The 21,988-nt window shown below is 45.6% G+C and overlaps 1 protein-coding gene across 1 annotated transcript in view; it reads right to left on the bottom strand.

The window, feature by feature from the left end:
• Positions 1–20,948, bottom strand: part of FRG1 (FSHD region gene 1) — a 315,590-nt gene extending 294,642 nt beyond the window's left edge. The window contains exons 1-2 of the mRNA XM_069631557.1: positions 20,814–20,948; positions 3,469–3,536 (exon numbers count right to left, since the gene is read on the bottom strand). Coding sequence (XP_069487658.1) covers positions 3,469–3,536; positions 20,814–20,875 — 130 coding nt within the window. The 5' untranslated portion in view covers positions 20,876–20,948. The remainder of the gene's footprint in view (positions 1–3,468; positions 3,537–20,813) is intronic.
• Positions 20,949–21,988: the final 1,040 nt, after the last annotated feature.

Below are 21,988 nucleotides of genomic sequence, written 5' to 3'. Positions count from 1 at the left end.
GCCCAAAGTCCGTCGTGCAGCTCTCGACGGTTGTTTTCTTCACCGGGCCGGCGTCGAGCATCGAACTTCAGTGACTCGACGTTGGGATGGAGAAAATGGGAAAATATGATATTTTGCAAAATGATGGCTAAAGCCAGAGAACTCTGTGGGATGCTTCCGACCAGTATGGCGGAAAAAAACAATCTGAGGGTCCTAGACTTGTGAGGGATCATGGGTACAGTGGATGTCACACTAGGGATAGTATTACTGGCACGCCGTGTGTCGACGTCCATTTTCGAGTTTCGAAAAACAAACTGTAATACTCCACAGCTTCCACTAGATGTCGGCCTATGCACAGCATGTGATCTAAGCAGATTCCACAAGCCTCAGAAATTATATACACACACACACACACACACACACACATATATATATATATATATATATATATATATATACATATACATACATATACACACACACACCCCCACACAAAACTTTGTACTTGGGATACTTATTCAAAGAATGGCAAATATATACATTCTATGTGGTACCAGGCAATACGTAAGTAAGAAAAGCACTAACTGCAGACAGGTTTAAAAGTGAGGTGTACCAGTAAAGAATAGGGAAGAAAGGCAGGTTAGTTGTGAAAGGCGGCAGAAACCATTAGATACACAATTCTGTGCGAGGACAGCCCCACCCCCCACACCTGGGCAACCTGTAACGAAAAAAATTAGGGAGTAACTTATCTTTTCTTTTACAGCCCAGTCCAATAATGTTCAATAACCTTCTGCTGTCTTTTAAAAGGTTCTACCACCCCAAAGTACCTGAGAGGCCAATGGACGACTCCCGAGGCTAGAAGAGGCTCTTCCTCGTCACAGTACCTTTGGTGTCTTGGCAGGCAAAGAGGCAGAGTTTCTCGGTTTCACTCGACGATTCCCTCCGAGGATGGACCCCGAGCCAGTGGGATGCGAGACCAAGAAGGAAAATGGAATGATGTCTTTAAGTGCAGCAGTTTGGCTTTTCGAGGTGCTCTCCTTTGGTGGATGATTTCTCCGACAGCAGAAGTCCTGTGAAAATGAAACTTGCTGTGGGCTCCTTAAAGCCTTGGCAGATGAATGCAAGACTCTTGTGACACTTCGATGACTTCTGGCGGCGACAGGAGCAAAGGTCACTTTTGGTGTCAGCTTTCGGAATATTGCGGTTTTGCCACTTTCATTTCTTCCGTGCTGCAGCCGCAACACAGACCCCTGGGCGACTGCTGGCGACATTAACTCGACCACTGGAGTGGACCTCAGACCGGCACCAAGTCTGGACACTCGGGACATCTTTGTTAACTTCTGGTGGCAGGAAACCCACTGACAGACCGTCCTCTGCACTCAGCGACTCTGGACTCTCTCCAGCAGGAAAAAGTGGTCAGTGATGATGGCGAGGATGTCCTCCTGAAATGTTCTTAGGCAGTTTGGAACTTCCGCAGCTCCGATTGTCCAGCAATACTATGCCAGGGTACCCATTATTCTGGGTAGTAGGCAACAACGGCTTCCAGCTGTCACGAAACTCACCTCTGGATCCTGTGTGACACCAATGTACTTCGACTCAGGATGTCCGGGCACTCCGCTTCAGGACTCACGAAGACCCCTTGTCAGGACGGCAGGCACACAGGACTTGCTTCTGGGGCATTTCGGATGAATAGCAGTTTGCAGATGGTCCCTCGTAGCCCTTGGAGAGGTCTCCTTCGCAGGTCCTCTCTGGATCTGTCCTTGGGAGACACAACATCGCATTACAGTGAAGAAATGCAGCAGCAGACTTCTCCTCAAACTGGGCTTCAAAGAACAGCTTCTTCTTGCTTCAGCTTCGACTTCAGCTTAGCATCTGAACAAATTGTTAAGTGAGATATCCCAGAATATCCCAGATATACAGATCTGTTACCAATTCACTCTGGCTGAGCCAGGCTCAGTCAGCCAATCACACAGAAGGGCATTCATGCATGCAGGCAGCCAATCAGGCTCACAAGAATGTGGTTTTGGGCAAGTACCCAGCCTTTCAGCTTAGTACACTGCATTCATGTCAGTTTCAGTTAGGGATGTCTCATTCATTGTGTGTCAGACACAGAAACCAGACACCCACAACAGAGAATGCGAGTTGAACCCAAACTCCATTCACACAGGTCCCACCCTTAGGGTGTACCCACAACACACGGCTGCTGAGAAGGCTCCAGTCAGTCTGACAGGAGGCAGCCCAAGAGCCATATATGGCATTTCCACCCAACAGCCATTCAGGAGGAAGGGACAGGGCTCCCCGGGACTTTGGGAAACAAAAAAGGTATAGAAACCGAGAGGCCGCAGTGGCCATCTTGCCTTTATGTAGGAATCCTTTGATTCCTATGGGAGGGCTTTGGTACCACAAAAATGGAGGACACTCAGAGCCACTACAAAGTCAGCATGTAGCTGCCACCAGCCCTTAACCTGCTACGTGGGCAACACACAGGTGCCCAGGGCACACAGAGGGTATAAAGGGGTACCCTCACCCATGTGTGTCATAAGGGTATCCATGTGGGATGTTCACCAAAAGATAAAATGAAGAGCTGCACTGCCAGAGGTCCAGGCTGTACCCCAGTTGCAGAAAACATAAGGAAAACATATACAAAGAATTGGTAGGACAAGGACTAGGAGGCCCTGTCCCTGCAGAAGGCATTTCCAGCATCACACGCCCTCATACAACCGTCCCCAGGGACAGGATCAGGAAGGGGCTGCCGTCCCCTGGCCACATGAGGAGGTCACTGCAGGGGAATCAGTGAGGACTCCATTGGATTCATCACAATATGCTACAAATATAGATGTCTACTATTCATACTTCGTTCTACGGAGGTGCTATTTTATTTTTTATGTATGGCTACAAGCATTTTCTGTAATGAAACGCTCCTGTGCACAGTTACTCTGGCATCTGAATATTGAAATATTTCATGTGTTAATTGCTCCTGAAATTGGTGCTGCAAAGGCACCATTTCAACCTATTTTGAAACGAAATATCTTTTCCCCAACTTTGCTTGCAATAATCGCTTGCACTAACCACTTTAAAAACCCACCAGCTGTCACTGTGTATCATTACATTTTTTGTCTATTTAGATTTAATTATGTGGCTAGCAAGCAGTGCTTTTGACTCCAAGCTAGCCCATTTTGACATGCCTGGTATAGGCTGCCGGCCCAAACCATTGATCTTTCTTGGGAAGGTGGTGCAGAATCCAAAAGAAACTTGTGCTGTCACTAGGAAGGGCTTATAAGTAAATCTTACCTACCGTCCTGAAGCCTTCTCTTATACCATCCATGCAAAAGGCTTTTGCATTTTTTGGGACCCAATTGTTTTCATGCAAGGGCTACACCTCTTTAGCCACCATACCTCCTCTTCCATACTAAGTGTAAGCACCAACATAGGTATCTTCATGAATTGGCATGTTCTACTCAATCCAATAGTAAAGGGAAAGGGGCTTACCAACGACATCAAGCTTATCTTCACCATCCTCTGCTCTTTTTCTTTTTTTGTCTTTGTTCTTTTTCTTACTGCAAAATAGATATGAAATTAAGCATGATCAAGTATAGCAATTGCTTTAGGTAGAGAAATCCCAACCCAATGGGTTAACTCTGTTATTCAAACTATTTCATGCTGAGCCCCCCTTTCAGTAAACATGTTGTTGACAAGCTCCCCCATTAAGTAAAATAATTGTTGCTGGGCCACCCTAAATGCCATATCTGCTTATATTTCCCATTAAAAGCAGTCACCACACTTCCTTTTGGAAGAGCCTCACCTCCCCCACCCACCCTCACCCCCACCCTCCTAGGACATTCTTCAAGCCCCACAGTTTGAAGACCACTGGCTTAACTAGACATTAAATGTCAATGAATGGAGTAATACCATTTAGAAATAACGGTGTTGGATTTTGTAAAACATGTTTAAGTTTTACATAAATGGAACGCAGAGAATGGTGGATGGAATATATCAACATCGTTTGGAAAACACAATTTTATACAATATGGTGATGACAAACGGTTCGTTAAAATAATTGGTTAACAAACGTATTGCCTCCATTTACAAAATCGATCAAATAAATGGTGAACTGAAATACAAGTGGATATGTTAAATTTGAATTCTATTAACCACGAAAATCAATAAGACAGGCTGTGTGAGCCAGATGGCCTTAGGAAACAAAATCAGGTCGGTAGATAAATATTGTAAATCAGATACAAGATTGTAAACTCAAGCTCTTGTTGTGACCTTTTCAGAACAGAACGAATTGAGATGTACTTCAATTGTGTATGAGATAAACACAATTTCCGGCTTAATAGACAACAAAAGGCCCATGAAGTTTAAGTCTCTCAGACAGGTTTAATGGGCAACCAAACACATATGCCGGCTGCAAGTGGCTGCGGTCCAGGTTTGAAAAACAGATCACTAACAGCCCAGTAGACCAACTATGAACGGATTTGAAAAATTACACTGGTCACGGTTCTCAGACGCTGGGAGGCAGATTGCAACCGACCACCCTCTCCCTCAACAACCAAAACGGGAAAGCCATGCTTGGGGGGGCTAAATACAAATAAAAATGGGGAGGTAAATGCAAGTGACCTCACGAGGCTGTAAAAGAGAAACACAACCGAGTAAGACCAAGAAAAACTGGGATAAACCATATGTAGGAGTAAAATAGCAAGAAGGCGGTGAAGGCTAACAAAACTTGGTAAGAGTACCAAGTCACAAAGCCAAAATCCAGAAGGCAACCCAAAGAGAATGTTCCACAAGTCTGTTAACTAGGAGATCAAACAAAGGGGAAAAAAGAAAGTCAAATAGACAAAAAAGGCTCACACCTAGAAGAATAGTCCAGGAAAGAAGCCAGTAGGTTAAAACCAGATATGGAACAGAATGGCAACACTGCAGGAGGTTCATTGAGAACAATCATGGATGTTCCACTCTAAATGGGTTGCCTGTTCCAAAATGACCACAGTGCATGTGCAACAAGTGTCTCAGGATGGGAAAGGAAGTCTTTTCCCACATTTCAGAATGACGCTTTTGGAAATCTAATAAAACTTCAATACCACAAACCATTCAGTATGGAGAAAAAGAGAAGAAAAAAAAAAACACAGGTTCTGCCTAGGATGCCTGTAGATCAACACTCAAAAGATGCTATCCTCGCACTGGCTTTGAGTGGCAGACAAGGAGTATAGCCCAGCCCTCTCGCGACATTGTCCGGATGGCTCCAGCCATGCTGGAAAGGCAGGACACCATGTTCACACTACACATGTCCACAAATAACCTGCAGGGGCAAAAAAGGACATCGACTGTCAGACAGCACGGAGACACATTGAACAGAACTACAATGAATCTCATTATGAGTTTGGTGGTAATCGTAGTAAATCTGCGGAATAACCACAAACCATGTTCAGGTCACTGCCACTTGGTCCTGGGGCGCTATGGCTGGTGGTATAGTGCTCTAAATCCCCATTTTGAGTCCATAGTACTCATGTATTTTTTTTTTACCTGACTTACTGCAAGCAATAATTTCCAATTTTATCTCTTCTTAGAAAAAAAAAAAAACACCTTCATTTATAAGAAAGTCATGGAACAAAAAGGTCTTAAGATAAAGACACTACTGAGTGGGCCATACAAAGAAAGTGACGAGCAAAAACATTCAATGTGACACGTTGGAATAGAATTATAACACATGAGGTATTAGCAATTTGATACAGAGGCATAACCCCCTCCTCTGGCACAATCATTGCTGGCGTGAGCCAGATTTAACCTGAGCGGGTTCCAAAGGTCTTTGGACCGACATGTGGATGATACAGTAAAACATAACCCTCCTCCCCTTCATTGATAATTTATGCAGCCACTTGTTGCTGCTGGGGGGAATATTAAGATTTCCAGTATTTAAGTATACACCCCTTTGCTACTAGGCATGAAAGTCGAGTAATCACAGAGACTTGTCCTTTGTCCACCACTAGGTATTCAAGCGGTGAAAGGGATGTGGAGTATCAAGCATAGTATCAATTATTCCTGCAACCTTGCCACAGAACTCCAGAATTAGGGGGCACAGACAGTACATATGAAAGGAGTCGGCCTGCGCCCCATTGCATTTCAGAAAGTCGCTGCTTGCATCACGGGACAATTTGGCCAATCTGACCGGGGTGTAGTCTAAATGGTTCAACACTTTCAATTGAATCACCCTAAAACCTGCATTGAGGGAGACCGCTTTAGTTAACCGACACCATCTATTCCACTTCACCTCATCTATCGACCCTAGATCTCCTTCCTAAACAGCCTTCATAATATTCCTTAGCGGAAGGTGATATGATAATTTATAAACGCGCCTGTGCACAATTGTTTCTAGGCGTGACAAGACAAGGAGGGGGAAAACAGAAGGAGGTCAACACAATGAGCTTAACAGGCCTTGTGTCATTCAGATTGCGCAAGTAGGGGGAAGAGGGAGGGGAGAAGTGCCAGGGGGTAACGGGGATGGGAGAAGGGCATGCAGCTCAGTAAGTGCTGCCAGATGGTGGCTCATAAGTGCAGCGAGAAAGGATTGTAGGGTGGCAGATACAGACCCTTAAGTGCTGGGGGAGCACAGTGGCAGTGTGAGGGCAACTTGACATGCATGAGCCTGGGCCAGAGTTCAGTGGGTGGCCAGGAGACCAGTGCAGAGAGCAATCAGGGAACATCAGCAGGGGAGAGGAAGAGAGAAAGCAGAAGCGCAAAGGAAGTTCTTGAGTTGCTTCCGGAACCGGAGGTGGTTCTGCTCAAGGTTTGAGAGAGGCAGGGAAGAAAGAGATCTGCCCCCCACTCTCTGCTTGGAGAAGCATCTGACCCTCAGAGTTGGATGAGCAGAGAGCTCAAGAAAGAAGATGTTTAGGAAGAGATTGTTGGAAGTAGTGCGGTCCCAGGCCCCAAAAAGCCTTATGGATGATGAAAATGGTCTTGAACTTGATCCTTGCAGCCATGGGGGACCAGTGAAGAGATTTCAGAGTTGGAGGGATACGATCCTTGGGCTTGAGGCAAGTCTTGCAGTCCTGTTCTGGATAGGCTGTAAAGATTGAAGAGCAGAGACAGGCAGATTTAGAAAGAGGCTGTTGCAGTAGTTCAGCCTAGAGAGGACCAGGGTTCTGGAGACAGTGAGCTTCTGCGGGAGAGAAAAGGCAGAATACCTCTGAGGAGGTGCAGCTGATAGTGTGACTTCTTAGAGACGTCAGAATTGTGAGGAGAGAAGGAGAGGGTGGAGTCAAAGATGACACCAAGGTTCTTACCCTCACAGGAAGGAGAAGGAAGAGGGTCCAGGTTGGGCAGAGAGAGAGAGGAAAGAGCAGGTGTCCAGATGAGGAGGATCTCAGTCTTACTGGCATTAAGGCAGTGATCATTGGCGGCACACCATTCCTGAATTGCAGCCAGACAATCTGGTATGAGAGAAGGAACGGAGGTGGCTGAGAGGAGCCTGAAGACGAGATGGGTGTCATCCGCATAACACTGAAAGTCTTTGGTGTACTTCATGAATAAGTACTAATGTTGAAAGGAGAAGTGAAGGTCAATCACAGATTTCTTATTGTAATCTTCTAGTCCTAATCTTCCTCCTCCGAGTATTTACACTTTCCGCTCCCGCCTATGTGGGCAGCTCGTCCCAGATCCTTTGGTATAACAGGAGGATATATGGGTAAGGTCAGGGGTTTTATACCGTGGATGCAGTGGTGTATCTATAACTCATTAATAGAGGGTGTGGGGGTTCATACCAGGGGAAAACAGAACTGGGGGTGTGGACGAACCAATAAGGGCTGACATGGCTGATTGGGTTGGAGTAAGCATTTATGCACCAATAACCTGCCAAAATGGCAAGTTACCCTATATAAATCCAATTTACAGTACATCTGTATTATCGAGATGTTTACATCAAACAGATTAAACCTTTTCTAAACTGGCATAATGTAAAGCCGAGAAGAGATCTTCATCAAGTAAATGTACAGCTTGCTGAGGTAAGCTCCTGTTAACAGTTTCAAAAGTCAGCAAATAAATGTTTTAAAGTGATTTGGTCTGCAAATTGTTTATATGTTAGTTTTTCCTTGGGCACATATTTTGTGTACACTTTTTGTGACTACTAAATCTCTTAAATACAAAAAACAAATCCACTGTGTGCAATGAAAACCCATGTCCACTTTAACCGCTTCCTTAACTATGAATCAAACTCGCACGTTACAAATCAGAGTATTAGGCAGTTCAACTGTCATTGTTTACATGGTTGCTGCTTAAACGAACAGGTCAGTACTTTGAAGCAGCCTTTGGATTTACAAATAATAAATGAATGTTTCCTTTCCAATCCTAACCCGTTAGTATAAGTTTATGCGGCAATTCTTTTGATGGCTGCAAATCTATCTTTTACCGGGTCCATATTTAATTTGGCTGCAAGTTGCAACTCTATTCCTAAAGTTCCAGAATCTGACAGTCTTCTCCTCTGTCATTGTTGTGCATAGGTATGTCTTTATTAACTAAGTGCTGAGAAGCTTCGTTCACAAGATACACTGCTTACTGGTAGCACACATGAAATTTTGCAAATGCAGTACAATTCAAAAAATGGAGCAGCATGGTGCACTGCAACAATTGGATTTCAATGGCATCAGAAGCTTTTTCTCTCCGAAGTTGTGAATGCTTGTGGCAGTTCATTTGCCAGATTATGAAGATTACATCAATAATAAATAGCCATTGGTCTTAAGTTTTCATAATAAGAAAATGTGCAGATTTGGTATTCAGAGACTGCATTGCTTCAATGATTTGCAACGAGTCCTTGAAAAAGCGCAATTTTAGGTCTGAAATTATCCTGTCCAGAACTTCATGAACAAAATATTTTCTGACAACAATATGTTTGTTTATGTACCGTCTTTGACCTACTGTTTCCATAACAATGCAACTGTGCAAGTGAAAAGGCAGACAACAGTACTTTTTTATGAAAGTTGGTTAAGTCTCTCCATCATTTGGTATGGTTATCCTACATTTGCTGCTCAGTCATTTTGCTTCTGCCCAGACTGCTGCTATTGCCTCAGAGTTTGAGAAAGCAGCATCAGCGAGATTTTCATGGCACACTTCGAGTTCTTCTATAGCCGTTTGTACAAGAAGCGCAGCAGACCCCACATCTAAATCTGTTGTCTGCAACATGTTGGAGAGTTTGTCTCCTCTTCAGTAGGTTTTCAAATAGCACCAATGAAAGAATGAAGCTGAAGTCAATGGATTTGTGTATAATATTTGCCTCAAATGCGCCCTCTGAAGTTGCTCCTTCTGTCAAGAGAGGCTCTGGTGTCACAACAGCTTTGACTCAAGATGGACATGTCAATATTCTGCTTGCACTCAGTGGCTTTAGCTGTACTGCCTGACGTTTAGTCATTTCCTTTTGCACATGCATAGAAATAGAGTGTACAACAGAAACACTTCAGAAAACATACAGCTTTTAAGTTTTACACAAACACGGATCGGGCGTTGTGAGGACAATAACATCCTTTTGTAACAACAATCACTAAACTATCACACACAGATAGAAAAGAGGAAATAAACCTCACATTGAAGAGAGGAAATTAAATAATGCTTTATGATTCTCTGATGAACCATGGAAAATAAATATGGTGAAACAGGTGTAGAGAGAAATTAATGTGAGTAAAGTGGAATTGTAATAAAATATAAAGAGTAACAACAAATTGGACCATTAGTGATTATTCTAGAATTAAAAAACACCCGCAGGAAGAAAAAAAAAAAAAAAAAAAAAAAAAAAAAGATTCAGGTTATTGCAACGTTCACAACAGAGGTGGCAATCGTGCTGACAACTACAAATAACTGAGCACTCACCCAGGAAAAATTGCATAAATTGACCGAATTCTTTTCCAACAAAATTCAGGAGACACCTGTACGTTCTTCTCAGTATCAACAATTGCTATATTTAAATCAATGATTCATACAATGAACAGAGCGCTGTGCGCACCTCCTTTTGCACAGGTACCTGCACGCCATTTCTCCTATCACTCATAACACAGGCATCATCATAACCTTGACCAACACACTCCTTTTCATCCATACATAGACACATTAGTACTGTGAATATGTACTTGGTTAAGGACTCAGCATCAAGTCAGTCAGCTTTATAAAACTTTAAAAATAATTTGTAAACAGTTTTGTGATGGAAGTACTTCACAACAAGAGCTAATTGTTCCGTTGTGCTACAATCTTTAGTTTCATCGTTCAGAACGATAAAAGGATTTCCTTCCAGGCTCCATGCAATACCTTTTCTCACTAGAGTAGCCATGATGGAAAGCAGGTCATTTTGAATTGAGTGGTGTAAATACCATGCATTTTGGACCATTAAGTTTCTTTTTTAGAATGGGGTCTTTCTGTGCAATCAAGGATTTGTCTCATGTTTCCAGACTGTACCTTGTCTGAATGAGAACTGCAGTGTGCTCTTTGTGCAATTTTGGGTTTTGCTGTTAAGCGGAGAACTTCAGCTATCGTTTTAATGTAATATAACAGATGTCCACACACTTGTGGAACTCTCCCATCTCCTGCTCACCCAATTGGTATTGTGTAGACAATCAATTTTTGTGGATTAGTCAAAGTAATTAATTAAATCAATTTTTCAATCAAATAATTATTTAAGAACTCAAGAATGTGTTAAAACAATTCAAATATTTTTACTTCATCTGGTGTCTGGACCAATCACTCACATTACATAATATATGATTTGCAATTAAATCAAAACTATTGTTTTTTTCAATGATTTCACATTAACAATTTCACAAACCTAGATAGACAATTTCATACATTGAATATAGTACAGTTTCCCATATGACTAGCTACAATGAATAATTAATCGTAATTTAGTAACTCTTCATGTGATCAACTTTATCATACAATCACTATATTCATTATTGTCCGTCATGATTCTTCATCCTATAATCACCTGTGTGCATATCTCTCATGGAAATTCAATCCAAGTAGTTCTTTTATCCAATCATGGGAATGTTGGCATACAATCTCTCTAAAAATAGGGTTGGATTGAAGGCTCAAATAATTATTTGATTTAATTAATTACTTTGACTAATCCACAAAAATGGATTGTCTACCAATTGGGTGTGCAGGGGTCGGGAGAGTTCCACAAGTTTGTGCTGTATGGTTGCTATAGGAGTTTTCCATTTCACAGAATCTACAGGATCTTAAATTGCTACTTACTCCACCTCGAGCACCCACGATTTCATTGGGAGGGTACAAATTCAGGCGAAATTGTAACACTGACTACATACCTGTGAATAAATGGTAGTCCCTAACACGAATAATCGTATCAATCCAGTCAGCCTCCATACTCTCTTTTTTACTTTCAGTGGATTCATGAATAGGTACTCCACTGAGGAGTCGACGGCACTTAATATTTCAAGACACTGGCGGTGCTATTCTATGAGACCGGCCGGAGACTGACCCTAGCCCACACTTTAACAACCCCCAGGTCGATCGCTCTTCCGCCAGGAAGATCTTTCGTAGGAAGTTTACATTTTTCCATTTAACCAACGCTTCCAACAACACCAGACCCAATTTGTACCTTAAAACTAGAGCTGGAACACTAGCTGGCAACATTCAAACTTTCCTCCAGAATGTTCCCTCGAGTTTACACCATTGCCCTTTGAGGGAACAAAAATTTGTCTCAGCACCATACGTCAACACCGGGACCACCTTCTTACAATAGAACTCTTGTACTGGAATAATCAAGAAGTATTCAAATGTATTGTTTAGGAAGAGCACCTGGGCGGCCAACTCCGTAATCTTTTGTTCTTTTACAGCGAGCCGCCAGGCTCTATTTTCTTTCGGGAAGATTGAGAAACCCAGATACACATAACAGTTCACTTTCTCTAAAGGTGTCCCACAAATGGACCACTTGAATTGTCCTCCTGCCTTTCCAGGGTCCTTATACAAAATTAGAATGTTCGATTTGGGGACACTTATCAAGTTATTCTTTTTGGCGTATGGCTCCGAGGCATTCAACTGACGCTGCAACCCTATTGGCGTATGGTCCATTAAAATCAGGATGTCAGTGTACAGTAAATAATTCCGCGTCTGGCATTTAGATTAGGGGGAAAAAAATGTGATATCCAGAAAGGCTTCACCCAAATCAGACAAAAAAAAAAAAGGAGGAATAGGATCGGGGCCAATAGGCAACCTTGCTTCAGTCCTCTTGCTGAATTAATCGGAACATAGTCCTACCCTCTCTGTCCAATCGGACACACAAGGTGGTGTCAGTTTGTAGCGCTATCGGGGATCACCAGTAGAGCAGGAGGACAACCCCATTTGTCCAGTTTGGCCCATAACAAGTTCCTCGGGACAGTGTAAAAAGCCATAAAGAAATCCATGAAAGCGGCATAAAGTTGTTTGTTGTTTTTCATCGCACCCTTCTTTAACAGTTCCAGCACAAAACCGTTTATCTCAGTTCCCACTCCCCGACAAAACCCTGTTTGGAAGATATCCATGTTTCCATTCTCATTTGCCCAGTTTCACAGGTCTCTTAATACTAGGCCTGTGAAGATCTTGGCTGGACAATCCAACAGAGAAACCAGCCTATAGTTTGCAGTACTTAAGCGAGAACCCTTTTTAAATATGGGGAAGAAAATTGCCGTTAACCAAGACACTGGCACGGCTTTATCCCATACTATCGAGGACACCTACCCAAGTATTTGGGCTATTTTTAAGAACGCACATCGCCAATCTGTCAGGCCCCAGAGCCATAGATTTGTTGCTCCTATATATTATATAAAGCAAATCATCAGAGTCCCAAGTTAACACCCACTCTGCCGTTTTTCTCATGTCCCCAATCCACTTTTGCTCAATATCACCAGCTGATTTGTACATCTCAGTGAAGTGGGCCCTTCACGTTTCTTCCGCCATCAGATTTATTTGGGACCCCGTTTGAAACTTGTCATTATCTTTAATTAAGTTCCAGAAGTCGTGCAAGTTGTTACTAGCCATGACCTCCAACATTTTACAGGCGTCCCTCAGGGTAATTAGGTGGTGGTAGTGTCGTAGCCAAGTCTTATAAACCACCTTCAGACGCATCCTACTCCCCGCCACTCCCCCCAACCACCCCCTCCCCCATCTCCTTGGGTGGTCTCCTTTAGGTAGGTCCGTAGATCTCTTTTCAAGCAAGATGACCTGGTCAAATTTTTGCCTGTGTAACATTTTGCCCGGTTTAATTTTTGGCAACAGATTATAAATCTGCACCAAACACCAAAAATGCAATGTTTGTATACAAAAGTACAGGTGTTAACCCTGGTCAGACCAGTTTTAAACAAACTTTATGATCAAATGGGGCACAACATAACTGAAAAACATTGGCTTAAGCGAGCTTAAGAAAATTAAGCATAACAACATTGTGTGTAGTTAATCTAGTCAAATATGCCAATCAGAACCCATGCCCTAGGCAAGTCTCCCCACTCACTAAATGTTAATAGTGCATAATTTAGTTTACTTTTCTGTTAGGAGAGAATCATAGTTCACAAGCGATAACGCAATGAGTGAGCTAAATAACAATTCAGGCCATACACAAATCAATAATATATGCAAATAAACCATGCATATGTGAGGCTCTGTGCAATGACACTTTACAGGATCACTCCTTAACTATCCCAGTTTTGACAATCAAGGAAAATAAGACCCTAGAGCAGGGGTCTGCAACCTTTGGCTCTACACATGTTTTGGACTACAACTCCCACCATCCCTAGCCTGCATAGTCAATAGCAAGGGATCATGGAGATTGTAGTCCAAAACAGCTGGAGAGCCAAAAGTTTCTGGCCCCTGCCCTTGAGCATGGGTCTACAACCTTTGGTTCTCCAGGTGTTTTGGACTAAAACTCCCATCAACCCTAGTCAGCATAGTCAATGGTGAGGGATCATTGAAGTTTTTGTCCAACACTTCCGAAGATCCACAGGTTGAAGACCCCTTCCTAAATGGAAAAGCAATATGTGCCGGATCACAGGATTGGTAAGGTGGAAAGCTTGGCCTTGGGCCCATGTTTCCCGATACTCCCATTGCATCTTAAGTTTTGCAGCAATATAGTGGTCTGTTGAACTAAACTAGCACAGAATTTCTGTCCGATGGGGCGAGGCAGTATTAAGGCACACACCTTTAATGCGGTTGGAAGTCATAGCCTAGGGAAAAGGGCAAACCGCCACAAACAAGTCAGGGTGCATTACAACAAATGTCCGACTTTTGAGTCTTTACTATCTCTACCAACATATCCTAAAATTTATAGAGGAAGGGGTCTATGTTGACATGACATGTCCAATGAAAATAGTGCCAGTTTACTACTTTAAAAAAAAAAAAATACGAAGAGCAGCAGCTTTCAAGTTCTTCGTTTTTAGGATTGAGATGTTCTACAAGTCCTGGCCTTTTAGCCTTTGACATGCTATGCGCTGGTGTAGTTCATTTTACACTTAACCAAAAAGGACAAGTACCACAATGAAAAGTGGCAGACTTCTAAAAGCCAAGACTGGCTGAGCATCCGACACCTGATATGGGTTCACTTGTGATCTTTAATCTTCCTTCCAAGTTTACAAGCAATCATGTGCCCTACTTTTATTCATTGCTTAAAACAGAAAATCAGCTTGTTCTTCAGCACGTGAATGCAAGCAAGACACAGAATAACTTTGGTAATAGACGCTGCAAACAAAACAACCAACGAATAATACGCAACCCACAAGCAATGGCATGAATCCTAGCACAGTATGAACTACAAGCATGGTGTCTCACGATAGCAATATTTCAAACAATTACTTAAGCTACAAGGCTTAGACAAGGCAAAGAATCTGGACAACAAAGTTCTGTGAAAATAACATTTTATTATCATATATACATCACAACATAACCATATCTATAAAAAAAATAGAACTTTTAGAAAAATGTATATACACATTTTATCTGCATGGAAGGCAAATGGCTGGGCAAAAGCATGTATAGAAATATAAAGTGCATTCCTGCATCTGTTGGGGGTTCAGTGGGTAATAATGGCATGCATATATGCACCTTTCACCCAGCCCAATCCCCAGGTAGAAGCTACGAGGAGAAAAAAAATGAAATGAGTCTGTGGGGACGTCACGTGATCGCGGGAGCGTGGTCTCGCGAGATCTGGGCATAACGAAATCTCGCGAGCCTGCGCTCTGCGAGACAACGTTCCTGCCAGTGTTGGGGAACCGCCAGACCAAGCAGGTCGCACGAGAGCACTGCTCCTGTTAAGGAGCCATTGAAACTGAGGCACTGAAGAGCCTAATGACTCCAGCTTCCAGGGCATAAGTCCAAGCTATAGGAGGCCACATGGGGGCCCTGGAAGCTTGCACCGTGCCATCCTTGTGCACACCTTGCCCCCAGTGAAGTAACTGGGAGGGCCCTGAACTGAAGTTGTAGTTCCCCTGTTGCACTCTGCCAAGTTTATGCCCACCCGTTTGTCTTGCAATAAAGACAGTTGGAACCCTCTGCAGCATCCTGTCGTCCTTTAAGGCCACAACATAATTGGCGACGAGGAGATCAAAAGACCCACGGGCCCACCATACAAGGCGCCACACCGCCCCCTGCGTTTCTCCATTCGCCAGGGACCCCAGCAATTCCATGGATGCAGTGGGAGCCCCTTTTCTCCACCTATCTGGAGGCGGTGGGCAGCACGCGATGTGCACCCATCTGGAAGAGGGCGATGCTGCTGAATGCATTGGGGGGTTGAAGGTCAGCACATTTTTGCCAGCTTGAAAGCAATACCTGCGGCCGACGACGACGTCTACAAGGAAGCGACTCGTCGCATTGTGAAGAGGTTCACGAATAAGGAGAACGTGGTACTGCACAGGCTGAGGTTCTACACCCGCAAACAGGAAGGGAACAAACCCGTGGACGACTACGTCACCAGGATGAGGGAGCTGGCTTCTGTTTGCGCCTTTGGCGAAAATGCAGAACAAGTTATCTGCGACATGCTCGTCGTTCACACTAACTCTAGGAAAGTCCAGGACAAGTTCATCCAAGAAAAGGAGGTCACCCTTGACAAGGCCATCCAAATTGCCAGGGCGGAGGAAGAAACCTCCAGCAGACGCAAAGAGGCGGGAAGTCACCTGCCCGTGCCTGAACTTGAGGCGCTACAATGGAGAGGGCGCAGAGACAAGCAGTCCCGCGACAGCCCCAGAGACAAAGGCCCCAGGCAAAAGGAGGTGCTGAAATGCTATAGATGCGCCAGCACCAAGCGACTGTCCCGCCAGGAATAAGGAGTGCTCCAAGTGCGGACGCATTGGTCACGTGGCCCTGGCATCTACGTGGCGGGAGAAAACTGTTTCCTGCGTCGATGGGGACTGCGCTTCAAGCGATGATGACGAACTACAGGACAGACCCATGGTCGTCATGGTCAACGCCCCCCATTCCAGGAGGGAAAAGCCCCACTGCACCATTAAAGTGGACGGAATGGAAAAACGCGTCATGGCAGATTCGAGATCTGACCTCACAATCCTTCCCATCAACACGTATAAGAAGATGATGGGACAAGCACAAGTAGAGATCAGAACGACCAGGCAAAAACCGACGGTGTTCAGAGGTGCAACTGTCGACCTCCTAGGCTACATCAGAGCCCGGATCGACTTCAAAGGGAGGTCTACCACCACCAAAGTGTACTTCTCACCCAAAGGCCCAGCCGTGCTGGGATGGGACGATCAACACAAACTCAGCATAGAACTAGATCCCACCACTCCGGAACAGGTACTCATGGTCTCCTCAGGAGCAGTGCAAAATTATAAGGAGATTTTCCTGAGCCTGTTTTCCGAGAACCCAGGGAAAGTGAGAAACTTTGTCCACAAGATTCGCCTGAAACCCAACGCGGTCCCGGTGAAACACAAAGTCAGGGCAGTACCTGCCACGGTGAGACCCGCATTGGATGCCCACCTTCGGAAGATGGTTGAAGAAGGAACCATCGAGACCGTGGAGTCTTGAGAGTGGCTGAGTCCAGTGGTGTTGGTCAAAAAGAAATCTAGCAACAACCTCAGAATATGCATCGACTTGAGAAGCCTTAATCTAGAGGTAGTCACTGTTAGCTTTCCTCTCCCCAGCGTCCGCATTCCAGAGGATGATGAACTCTCTACTTAAGGGACTCACAAATGTTTCTTTTTTTCAAGACGATATTCTCGTCTATGCAAAAGACAACGAGACCCACGACAAAGCACTCAAGGCAGTCCTGAACAAGCTTCAAGAGGCGGGCGTTCATCTACGCCACGAAAAATGCGTCTTTGGAGTGAGCAAGGTAGAATATCTTGGGTACTGCAGCTGAAGTGAAGGCGTCAGCCCCAAGAAGAACCTCATGGAGGCCATAACAGAAGCCCCGGCTCCGATGTCCAGAGAGGAATTACGCTCATTCCTGGGCCTAGCCGAGTATTATGCTAAATTCGTCCCAAGGTTCTCCGAGACCACGTCCCCCATGAGGGAGCTTCTGAAGAAGGGGGCAGCCTACTCCTGGGGCCCAGAGCAAAACAAAGCGTTCGGTGAAATCAAAAGGAGAACTCTACACGCGCCATGCCTGAAACCGTTCAACCCTGAATGGGACATCTGCATTACTACAGACGCCAGCGCATACGGCCTGGGGGCCACCTTGACCCAGAAAAAGGGAGACACTGAAAACATTGTGGCGTTTGCATCAAAAGCGCTATCATCATCGGAGAAGAATTACTCCACCGTTGAGAAAGAAATGTTGGCATGTGCCTGGCCCGTCGACTACTTCAGATCTTATGTTTGGGGCACGAGATTCAGGTTGGTCACCGACCACAAACCCCTCATTCACATGTTGAGCCCGGGCGGCACCAAGACTGCCACCCCGAGGCTGGCCAGAATAGCCGCAAAGCTTCAAGAATATACATACGAGATAGTCCACATTGCGGGTTGGAAAAACGCACAAGCGGACTGCATGTCCAGGCTCCTGAACCAAAGCGCCCATGGTACCACATTCTTGGAACATGAGTGTGTCGTAGCCTCCATCAATGACTTGAGGAACAGCGAGTACATGGACCTGAGTGAGCACCACTGGCAGGAGGAATTCGAGCAGGATGATGGCCTACGGCCCTTAGGCGCCTGGGTTCGCGAAGGGTGGCCCGACGAGAGAGCGATCCCCGAAGGCCTTCGTCCTTACTGGAAGGGGAACGAGGAAATCACCATGAACGGCCTCATTCTCAGAGGCGATCAAGTCATCCCGCCAAGCGGAATTCGCAAAGTGATACTGTGCAGAGCACACTCGGGCCATCTGGGATGCAACATGACCAGACGCAGGATACGCGACGCCTACTGGTGGCCAGGCATGGACCAGGACATAACACAAATGGCCGAAAGGTGCCATGAGTGCACCAACAGTGACAAGCGCCTAACCATGAGGCAAGCTCCCATGCTGCCCACCGAAGTCCCCAAAGGGGTGTGGCGCAAACTAGGTTTGGATTTCATTGGGCCTTTGGACAACATGCCCCCAGAACATAAATACGGGATAGTCATGGTCGACTATTTCTCCAAATGGGTCGAAGTTGACTTCACGTCAGACATCACCACAAGCACAGTCATCGAAGCACTCACCGCCGTATTCCAGCAGGAAGGCCTACCAGAAGAACTTGTCACGGACAACGGAGTCCAGCTGGTCTCTCGAGAAATTCCTTAAACTCAACAATATTCGACAGCGGAGAGCAAGTCTTTACCACCCACAGGCCAATGGCCTGGTTGAGCGGGCAAACCGCTTCATCAAAGGGGCGCTGCAACTGGCGCATGCTTCGGGCCTAGACCCGCACAAGACAGTCAAGGAAGCTGTAGCAGCCCACCGCATCACCCCCAACGCCGTCACAGGTGTTTCGCCATTCCATCTGCTAAGGGGGAGAAGGGCAACATCCACACTGGTACCACCGTGGCTCCACCAAGTGAGGGCCGACGAAGAAGTGGACATGGAAGACATAGTTTTCCGCATGCAGCGTAACAAAGAAGCCATGAAGACTCAAGGGGACTTGCGTCGAGCCACTCGCCACACAGTAGTTAACAAAGGCGACCTAGTAAAGATACGCCTTCCCCCCAAAGACACTTCGACTGGCTCCAGATACAGCAGTCCCATAGAAGTCCTGGAGAAAGGGTCAAACCACATTTGCACCAGCGACGGAAGGAAATGGAATCTAGAAAGGGTGGCCATGTACCGCAGGAAAGGATCCATTGAACAGGCACACTGGGAAGCCGGAGAAGATCAAGACCACCAGGAGACATCTGAAAACTCTCACCTCTCAGAAAGAGATAACTCGGAGTCACACTACGGCAACGAGTTCTCAAGCCCCAACTCTTCAACCCCACTCAGGGAGTCACAGCGAAGAGCAAGACAAGGAGAACTCGAATCACCTGCACCTCTTCAAGAGCGTCCCCGCAGTCCTGCCCCATGTCCAGATCAGAGAGAGAGAAGGAGACCCAGCAAGTTTGCAGACTGTCATGGAATGACCATCCATCCTTTTTCCCAGTAAAGGAGGTGTGTGGGGACGTCACATGATCGCGGGAGCGTGGTCTCGCGAGATCTGGGCATAACGAGATCTCGCGAGCCCGCAAGACAATGTTCCCGCCAGTGTTGCTGAAGCACTAGATCAAGGAGGTTGCACGAGACCGCTGCTCCTGTTAACGAGCCATTGAAACTGAGGCACTGAAGAGCCTAATGACTCCAGCTTCCAGGGCATAAGCCCAAAGCCATAGGAGGCCACATGGGGGCCCTGGAAGCTTGCAGCGTGCCATCCTTGTGCACACCTTGCCCCCAGTGATGTAACTGGGAGGGCCCTGAACTGTGAGTAGTTCCCCTGTTGCACTCTGCCAAGTATATGCCCACCTGTTTGTCTTGCAATAAAGACAGTTAGAACCCTCTGCAGCATCCTGTCGTCCTTTAAGGCCACAACAGAGTCCCACTGCATCTGCGCCACCGGCCCTTAACAGACAACCGCCGGAGTCCCAAGCTCTAAGCCATGTTCTGGCCCCTACTTACTATGCAAGTTCAGCAGGTCGAGTTGGCTGCAGAGATCTTAGCAGCACTTTCCGGCTTGGATGTTAACATTTGTTTGTTGACAATCCACATCTAGGTTTCTGAAACCCCACCTCCTTTTAATGCGATTGGTCAATGTGCCAATACACATTGAAAACCGATGGCGTTTCCTTCCACCGTGTCTCTGCTCCTCTCCAAGGTTTCGTGCCATGGAAACTCCAGGCACTCTAGTGGGCAGCGCACTACTGCCCACTCTCACACGTTTCTCCTTGGGGGGGGGGGGAGGGTTCGTGGCAGAGCACATAATAGGGGAGTGGGGGGTAAAAACAATATAAGGGGGGCAATCTCCCAATAATGGTGGGGAATGTATGGTCAGAGGGTGGGTGGCCTTCACGAGTAAGTACTGCCAGGAGGAAGGATAGGATGTGGAATAATGAAGACTACCTGTAAATAGAGCATCACCTTCCAAATACCATATTTCTTTGGATAGGGATTCTAAATAATATGTATCACAATCCTTGTTTGTATGCCGAACAAGTTCAGACCCTGTACAGTGGAATCGTTGTTTTTTTTACTCACTCTCGCGATTGGGAGTTCTTTGAAAACGTACGTCCAAAAAAACGTGCGTCCAAAATTCTCTAATTCCAAAAGAAGCAGCGATAGGGACTGCAAAAGATCCCGTTGTACGACCTACTGCTCCCCCTGGAGAAACAACAGAAACAACCAGGATCTACTTAGTAGGGCACTGAAAAGAGCGATAGCCAAAACATTCGCGGGAGACGATTTGCCGTATGCTCACCTTTTGTGTTTCATTCCTTTGAGCACCAGTTTAGTGGTTTTGATACTCGAATACTCAGCCATGTCGGTGCCTAGTTCCCAATTCTATTCGAGAAAAGAACCTTAGCAACGTCTCGTCTCCTCTTCATCACGTGTGTTGCACGTTCGGTTTATCTGGGAAGTCACGTGCTGCACGATGGCCATATCAAAACGTGGCTCGAGCGGCAAGGGTGGTGTTGCATCTTGGCAGAGAGAGGAGGACAGGGGTGGAGAGACTGGCCTGTAGGGAACTCTGGAGATTTCCCGGTGGGCCTCTGCACCCTGGGTCTCTTTTCTGTGGTGTTTCCAAATTTTCTCATAGGAAAAGCATTGGGCTTGCTGAAAAGGTGTCATACAGGGCCACTTTGAACTTTATTTCCAGGGCCTCTTTTGGTCCCCAGTAATTATTTCCAGGGCCTCTTTTAGTTCCCAGTCCAGCCCTGAGGAGGGCCAGTAGTGGCACTCACTCAATCGATACCTGTACCCATGCTCGTTTCTGTTTTTTCAAAACGCGCCCTTTCCTAGTTTTGAGCATTCATTTTAAACAACCCTTATTCCCTACATGCCACACAAAGCTGTATGCAGTGGACTAAGTTTGCTGAAAAAGTGGTGGGGCGGGACATGCAGACATGCCAACATTCCGAAGCCCCTGAGAGGGAGATTTCAACACCGAAATCGGGAGAATGCCTTTTCCCCATAGGAATGCATTGGGGATATTGTTATTTGATGCAGGAGACATAAAACATTGCACTGTTTTTAATGAAAAAATCGTGACTCTCCCGCCTAAATCTGGAGGGTTGGCATGTATGGGACATGACATCTGAAGAAAAGGTGCCCCAGCCAAATGCATAGCTCTCAACCATTTGAGTTGCAAAGGCGGGTGAATTCACCCGATTTTATTTTTGGCGGGTGAGACGCCCATTGGAATGAATGGGCGTGCTGGAGGCTTGGCGGGTAAGGCAGCCCTTTACAAGGCGGGTGACACCCGCCAAAAGCGTGTGAGTTGAAAGCTATGCAAATGAATGGGGACAAAATGGTGTACTATGAAAGTTTGGGGGGGACAAATACCCCCTGTCCCCCCTAAAATTACGCCCATGGGTATATATTTTCTAACTTGCACAACACAACCATAGATCTGTGTATTGCCATATGTGTCTT

The sequence above is a fragment of the Ambystoma mexicanum genome, chromosome 6q, assembly GCF_040938575.1.
Source record: "Ambystoma mexicanum isolate Mex_15411 chromosome 6q, UKY_AmexF1_1, whole genome shotgun sequence".
NCBI classification, from domain to species: Eukaryota; Metazoa; Chordata; class Amphibia; order Caudata; family Ambystomatidae; genus Ambystoma; species Ambystoma mexicanum.
The sequence above is the reverse complement of the archived record's forward strand: the minus strand, read 5'-3'. Positions and strand labels throughout refer to the sequence as shown.